Source organism: Parasteatoda tepidariorum, chromosome 9, assembly GCF_043381705.1.
Source record: "Parasteatoda tepidariorum isolate YZ-2023 chromosome 9, CAS_Ptep_4.0, whole genome shotgun sequence".
In the NCBI taxonomy this organism is placed as follows: Eukaryota; Metazoa; Arthropoda; class Arachnida; order Araneae; family Theridiidae; genus Parasteatoda; species Parasteatoda tepidariorum.
The window spans coordinates 50,069,221-50,077,799 of NC_092212.1; the positions used below are offsets into that span (position 1 = coordinate 50,069,221).

At 27.5% G+C, this 8,579-nt stretch overlaps 1 protein-coding gene across 1 annotated transcript in view; it reads right to left on the bottom strand.

Moving 5' to 3' along the window:
* Positions 1-6,650, bottom strand: part of LOC107438658 (alcohol dehydrogenase class-3 Fdh) — a 25,005-nt gene extending 18,355 nt beyond the window's left edge. Inside the window, exons 1-2 of the mRNA XM_043050816.2 lie at positions 6,296-6,650; positions 2,609-2,710 (exon numbers count right to left, since the gene is read on the bottom strand). Of these exons, the coding sequence (XP_042906750.1) occupies positions 2,609-2,710; positions 6,296-6,316 (123 nt within the window). The 5' untranslated portion in view covers positions 6,317-6,650. The remainder of the gene's footprint in view (positions 1-2,608; positions 2,711-6,295) is intronic.
* Between the last annotated feature and the right edge of the window lie 1,929 nt (positions 6,651-8,579).

Sequence of the window (8,579 nt, forward strand, 5' to 3'; positions counted from 1 at the left end):
ATCTTAATACTATGTAGGGGCACTTGTGAACTGTTCACATCTGCCCCAGATGTTTTGTTCACAAGTGCCCCCATCATCCTTCTTAAACCTAACTTGAAAAATAAAGAACTTTTAATTGAGTAAAAAAAAAGAATAATTGTCATAAACTTACCTGAATGTTCATATAATGATCTGCAATAGTTAATTTTAGTTTATTAGTTGATTTATATTATGCTTTCACTTGGAGAAGCGAGCGATTATAATATATGCAACACCAGCTGATACAAAGAAATTGTCAGAATAGACCAACAAAATGTCTCATTGTTCTGAAAGTTTTTCAGAGAGGTAGGACTAGTACTGCCATCAATTGAAAATTTTTCGAGATTTTTCATTTCAAATCATATTGGTAAAACATACCATGTTCACATGTGCCCCCCTCTCCCCTACTTAGGATGAATTTTAGACCACATATTAAAAAAATAATGTAAAAATTTTGAACATAAAAATAATTTTTTTTTTGAAACGAGTAAAATTTCTATCCTTACTAAATTATAAAATCTGGATACAAATTGTAAAGCTTTGATAAATGTCATGTTGAACCTTTCTCCCAAAATTTCCTTCTCTCTCAATAAAAGTACATTATTTTGTAATGCTTTAATGTATTGAATAACTGTATTTAATATATTGGTTTAATACACTTTAAAATATTGAAGTAAAAAAAATTGACAGTATGTTAATCATGCAAGCAAAAAAAAAAAAAATTGTCAAAAATTTCTGCATGTATTAACTAGCAAAATTAAATCTATAAAATGACATATTTCTGCATTGGTATTTATTTGAGTTGACTACATTTGTCAAAGATTTGCTAACACCTCTTAAGCTAGTCTCCTTCTGTGAAGTTTTGTAGCGTTTCTTGCAGATAGGATTGGGTTTTCGACAAGTCAAAAATTTGTCGGAAAGTGTCAAAAACAATCAAAATCCGTCAAAAACCTGGGGTAAGTTTCTTTTTTGTCATTGTAGACATTATATTCTATACTAAATCATGCATAATACTTGCATTATATACAGCTATAATTATGATTTATATTATATATCACAAATAAAAAATTTAACCAAAATTATTGAAACTATTATTTGATTTTTTTTAATGGTAATCTTAATACTTCAAGACCCATATTTTAACTACAGTCGAACCCCGCTATAGTGAACCGTCTGCGGACTCAGTAATGTGTCCACTATAACCGATGGTTCACTATATCCAAATTTTTTGATGAATATTTTTTGCATAAGACAGTTGAATGATTGAAAATTGGCTTTGCANTTATCAATCTATTGATTTAATTTCTTTTATGTTACAATTTAGGCAGATTTTTTAGATTAATTAAAATTAAAGTGTTTGCTAATAATTGTCTGATCTCAATGTATAAGTTTTTTTCTTCTTTTTATTCTCAATATTTGTTATAATTAATTATATTCAAGGGAGCAGAATATGTCTGACTGTGTGAACGAGGCTTTAGAAGAAATTCAGGTGACCCTGGGGAAATTTCTGGTTTCCTACAAAATTTTTTGTCAAAAAATGTGATGCTTTGAAAAACATTTAAAAAAACAAAAAACATATGTCAACTAGTGCATTTATTAGTTTGAATTCCTGAAGTTTAAAAGTGGGACCTTAAATTTAATTTAATAAATTGTTACAATTTCAATATATTTTTTTAACACAGATGCTCGTTTATTCAAGAATTGTGTAAAATCAAATGAATTTTTTTCTCATATAAACTTTATTTTCCAAAAATATTTAAAAAAAATTATGGTACTAAAAATTTATTGTACGAAATATTTAAAATTTCCTAGATACATGCTATTTTATTATGTTATAATAGCTTTAGTATGCAAATTTTCTATTCTATGCAGCTCAGCATCAATCGAAAGAGTATTTTCGAATTTTGATCTTATGCAAACAAAACTGAAAAACGAACTTGGGTGCAGAGAGCTCTCAAACTGTTTTTTATTTTTTAAATTGCATGCTTCAGGAAAGGAAGTTAAAATGAGAGTAAATGAAAATTGATATTACATATAATGAATTACATAATTGTTGAGTGTTTTCTTAAAGCTGATTGTTTTTGTATTTTTGTTCTTAATAATTTAAAAAAATAATGGATTGGATATATTTCAATTTTGCACATTTTTATTTATAAATATTTCTTATTTATAATAGCTAACAATTATCCTTAAATCAAAATTTTGGGTTTTCGACACTTGTCAAAAACCATATCAAAAAGGGTTTTTTGATATGAAGGATAAAATCATGGTTAAAACCATCAAGTGTCAAAAACTTGCCAATCTTGCTTGCAAGTTGCCAAAACCTGGCAATTATTTCAGCTAAAATACTGATACAGATATCTTCTCATATAAAATAGTTCATAAAGTTAAATTGTTCTAACCATTTTAATAATGATTATAATTAGTATTTTCAATCATATTTTGATCTTCCTCAGATCTTTATGACAGAAAATATGTTAAACAGGTAGAAACTTTATTTTCAAAATGTAAAATCATTACACAGATATTGAAAATAATATATCATAGTTATTCAGCAAGGAAAAATAAATAATAAAAAAAAGCTAAATACCTTAATCCTAACTTCACCAGCTTTAGGTGGAGCAACTTCAACATCTTCAATAGTTAATTGTTCTTTAGGTTTCCAAGCAACTGCAGCCTTGCATTTTATAATCTAAATAAAGAAAAATACAAGTATTTAATACAACTTAAAGAGTAAATGAATAAAATAAACTCACGAGATAGCACCAAAACAATTTTTTGAGTATTATTTTTATGGTAGCAGTAAAAAAAAATTTCAAGCTATTGACACTGACTTATGATGACATGGGATAGCTAGTAAAATTTTTTTGGTAATACAGTACAAAACCCGTTATCCGGAAATCAGAAAACCGGAAAACCAAAAAACCGGAACGAAATTCGAAAAATTTTCCCGCGATTTTTTTTAAAAAGATGTTTTTTTCTTCATAAGATTTTAGGATTTTTCTTTCTTTTTTGAAGGATGTTTACCTTACCATCAGTTTAGAAATAATCATTAGTGTATTACTTCATCGTTTTTTCTTCTTTTTAAGATAATTTCCAAATATATATTTCTTTTTTTAGTTGGGTTTAACGATAAAAAAACGGCTTTTTGTAGCGATTCAGAAAACCGGAAAAATCAGTTATCCGGAATAGCGATGGTCCCGATCATTCCGGATAATCGGTTCCCTACTGTATTTCATTTCATATGAAGTTACATAACTATCTATGACACTTTAAAAAGAAAGTACATGACTATAAAATCTAATCCAAAACTTATCTTGATTAGAAAAAAGTGAAGTTTTTAAAAAAAACCAGGGTTAACATTTCATCTGGAAGAAACCTAATTTTTCCAGGAAAATAGAATAAAGTAGAAAACTCCTGAAGAAACTAAGACTAAATGGAAGAAACAAAAATTCACCAATACAATTGTTAAATGACAATTAAAAAAAATTGATTCTTAATTATTTTCCTAAATAAACATTTACACTTAAAATTAATTATGAAAACTCATATTATTTTTAGTTTATTGAATATTCTGATTAAAGATAAAATTGTCGAGAAGAAAAAAATATTACTTGGTAAAATACTTATTTAAATATTAATACTTTGTTAAAATATTTTCGATTGGTTAAATTTTTTTTTTGTAAGTTCAGATACCTTTTTTAAAATTAATTTTCTTTTAAAAAACTGATTAATTAAACAATAAAACAAGAACTAGTTTTTCCCCCAAAATTTATAATATTAGAAAATCCTAAGCAAACACTATAAAGCTATCAAACTGCAAAAAACAATAAAACTTTACCTATAATGATCATATTTGAAAACTTATAAGTTTAATATTTTAAATAAAACTAGCAAGTTTTGACACGACTTTGAGCTCAAAAAAGTTTTAAAGTTGTTTACAGCTAAACCAAATTTTTTAACATCTTTTGGAAAATCACTTATTTGTAAATAAAAATAGTTTAAAATTTCCAATATAAATAATAATTAACTTACTTCATTATTAGGTATGTAAAAATAAAATTTATATTAGAAATAATCATTGATAGATATACCTTTAGCACTTTAAATAAGAATTATTTTCAGTATTTATATTTAACAGTATATTTTCTTATGGAAATTCGCACGCTGTTTGTAATTATGAATACAATGTGTAATTTACAATCTAATACAAAACATATATAATTTGATTATGATGTTGTTAAGAATCAGTTACATAAATAAAAAATTAAGTAATACTGTACTTCATTATGTAACAAATGAAACATTTGTTTTAATATCTTAATGATTAATTAAATAAATTTTTCTTTTCAATTTTCGCTTTTTTATTTGATTGATGATTTGTTTTATCTTCTAATCTGTTTTATCTTACTTGATGAAAAATGATTTGTTGAGAGACTTAGAAATACTTTTATGATTTTTTCCACTTAGGAAGAAACTTGCTAGCCCTGTAAAAAAAGAAATTTTTGTTTTTTAAGGATGTGTAGATATCTTTTTATTTATAATTTAAGTACAAAAACCCCCAATAAAACAAACTTCACTTGCAATTAGCTAAAAAATGTTACTACTGGATAATTAAATATTTTTACAAGAATTCAATTAGCAAAAGGTAACAATAGAAACACTTTGCGCAATTTATACTTCTTTAAAAAAACTATATTTCTTTATTTACTTGGTTCCAGGTGCAATATTATATACATATACTAATCAACAAGTTTTGCAAAAAACATTTACTGATTGTTGCATTATCAGGAGTGATTGTGAGCCCAAGTCAAAATTCCGGAAAATTTTTTGAGTAAAAAAAAAAAAACAGTTTAAATTGAAAAAAATTTAAACAAGGTTTTTTCCCCTTTTCTCAATCTTTCTTAGTTTACTTAAAATATATTTAAAATTTTACACATACTTATACCATTTACACATAGCTATGANTAATTAAAATTAAAAAAAGATTGTGAAAAATATTTGTATTTGAATTGTAATTGAAAGAAGAAAATTAAATACGTAATAAAAAAATAAAATCTTGAACTCAAGGTTTTACTTTAACATAAAAAGTTTTAAAAATTAGCAAATCAATTTTAAAAAAATTAACAAACTTTATTTGATCTATAGAGAAAATATAAATTTATTTTTAATGTAGTTACTTTATATGAATTACTTTCATATGACTACATAGTAAAATTTTATAAATTTAAATACTCTGGTTATTATTAGTTCTCTAAATAATCAAATCAAAATAATAAACAATTCAAGATATAATTAGAAAAAGTGCATGTTAAATAAAATGATAAAACTATTTTGAAAATAAATAAAGTCGTTTTAGAGTTAAAAAAAATATTTTTTAAGTTTTTCTTAGAAAGAGAAAAAGCATAATATAAGATGAAGAGTGAGTTTCTTCTGATATCTTTTGAAAGCTAGTTGATCCCCGCAGGTAGCAATCCCCCTTCTGTGACAGTGGTTAGTCGATTAGTTTCGGGTTACTTACAGGGGTCTGTCTAGGTTTTTCTGAGATGTACCTATTTTGTGAAAATTTAGGCATGATTTGTGAAAAATTAAAAATTATATTTATAAATCAACACAAAAATATGGTAAAAATATGGATTTATCGTTGCTTAAGGGATACAAAAATAAAATTTTAAGAAAAAGTATGTTGTGAAACTACCGTTTTTCCTAAAGTTGAATTTGTGAAGGTACCGCTAAACGGTAGTAAATTCAGCCTGGACAGATCCCTGACTTAACACACGCACCCCCACAAAAAATGTAGGGGAGACAGTGGAACGGGTTTTGGAGGTGCAATATATTTCGTCCCTTTTCGAACCTATCCTTACTGAAGGTTAGAATTGAAATGGAAAGGCCTCCTTAGGTTATTCTTTGGCCAAGATATTAACTATTTACTGATAAAAAATTAATATTAATCTTGAATATGAAGTATCTGGCTCTCCCTTACAAACAAATAAAATAAACTGTGTTTTTAAGTTTCACCTTTGAAAATTTGATTTCCGGTAAGTTTTGTGATCAATGATTTTTTGAAACGTCTGGACCCTCGATCTCCGGAAACTTCCGGATATCGATTAGCGAAAAATTCAGAAATCCGGAGCACAATCAGACCTGCATTATAAATTAAATTATAAATAAAAATGCAGAGTAGGAAAATTCGTTCCATAACATAAATATAAGGAGGGACTTATACAAAACCGGTGTCAAAGCTTAGTTAGTAAATATACAAATTATATGTTCATACTTGTCCTTTTGTATTTTCCATGGTGTAACAATATCAAATTTCTTTTAAACTTGTTATAATTAAAAACAAGTTGAAACTTTGGGTTGAAATATCTTATCAAATATCTATTGACGGCCGATTAACGAGTTAACAGTTAAAGTGGGAAATGGAGTAAGAACGCTTCCGTCCGCTTATTTCTTGGAAGTTAAATGTAAATTTAATGGACTTTTACTGCTGTTACTGCTTTTACTACTACGTGACGATAAAACTACGAAGAGTAAGTATGAGCAAGTAGGCGATCGCAATGCTCGAATATGCCATCTGGCGAGAAGACCGGTTCCACGTTTTTGGTCCATCCCCCTTAGCTCTCGTGCTCTATTCAGTTGTATAAATGTACTACGATATTTTATCCTTTCGTAATATTTTTCATATTTAATTGCTGACTGTTGCTTCGCTGCCCGACTTTTTAATACATAAACCCGCCTGATTGGTTCAAGACACTATCGTTTAATCGTTTTCCTGATCGTTTTCCAGATTAGCATTTTAAGCATTTATTTGTTGTATTTTTCAAATGCGCATGCTCGGGTGGGAAATGTATTCGTACCAATCGTAGTACGTTGTAGATAAAGATTATATAGACTGTTGTATCCTCTTCTTTTGTTGTGGACTCCGAGTTTCACTCACTAATGAAGTCTTGGATTTTGATGTCTTTTCGAAAAAAATGACCATATTAAACATTTTCTTCAAATTTTCAAAATATTAACGGTCGATTTTCATGTTGAATATAATTTTAACAATCTATTAGGCATGTTTCAGATAAATTGTGATATTCTTAATATGAAATTTTTTTTCAGAATTTGTAGAATTTTTCTTTTTAGTGCTTTAAAAAATTAGCAACTCCCATTTCATTGCATTTTTGTTCTCATCTTTAATAAGAATTCTTAAAATATATGTTAACGGTGTTCTTTACGGACTATTTTTGAGCTGACTTTCACGAATTCAATATTTGGTCCTAAACTTTTTGTTACAATAAATTTTCGTTGTAATATAAAATTCAATTTTAAATATTTTTTTTTTTAAAAATTAGAATTGGAGGAAATTCAAATATTGATATTATAGCTTGAATTTTTATTCCTTAATATTTAAAAATACTTTTCCTGGGATGTGGAGATATTCTAACTTAGTCTAAATCTGCTCTTAAAAAAGGTGAATATTTAAACCCAACCAACCTTTGGACTACTTCTCCATTGGCAAAGCTTAATAAATAAGGTCCCATGCTTCAATCCACCCGCTACACTTCTTTGAATTTTATACATACTTTATTACAAAATCTTGCCAATCGATTATTTGTTATGTTCAATAAACACACAGTTTAAATTAAATACAACTTTATTAATAGTCAAGAATAATTATATGAAACATGTTAAACCTCGTGGTTCCGTTCAACAACAAACGCTGACGTCACCCCCGGCCTGTTGCCATCCTCCTAAGGTGTATACTATAATCGATTACGATTATATGACACATCCCCTGTTTCAGATAAATTGCATTAACAATAGTGACATGAAACATCCTTTGTTTTGAATAAATAGTGGTAAGAATCATAATACAACTCATAATCAGCAAATCGTGTGCAACATTTCTCCCACACCTTTTTTTTACAACAAGAAAAGAAATATCTAACATTCATAATCATCTAAATACGAGGGCACTCTAACCAATCGTCCAAATCTTGTTTTAGTTTGAGCATTAATATCATTACTATTTATGGGTGAGCTAATAGCATTACTATTTATGGGTGAGCTAACATTGTCACAATCCTCTCATTTGTTGTCATGAAATTCATAATCATCTTCTTGATCAAAGTTAAAAGTGTTTGTTACCTTTCTCAGATATTTCCTATTTCTAACTAATTTCTTATCCGTTTGTGTCTTTATAGTATAAGATCTAGGATTTTTATTCTTAGATACAACAACAGCTGGCTCCCATGATTTAGTTAACATATTTTGAACTATTACTTTATCCCCTGGATTTAGTAGCGTTAATTCCTTAGCACTTTTGTCATAATAAAACTTCTGCTTCTCTTGATTTTGTTTCTGTTTCTTAGCAAGCTCAGGGTAGATCCTTGGTTTTAAGAGTGTTTGACAGATTGGTAACTTTGTTCTTAGCCTCCTATTAAACAATAGTTGAGCTGGAGACAAACCTAGCCCAGTAATTGGTGTGTTTCTATATTCCAACATTCCTAACACAGGTCGTTTATTATCATCATAAGCCTTTTTTAGAATTGATTTTACAATGCCCACAG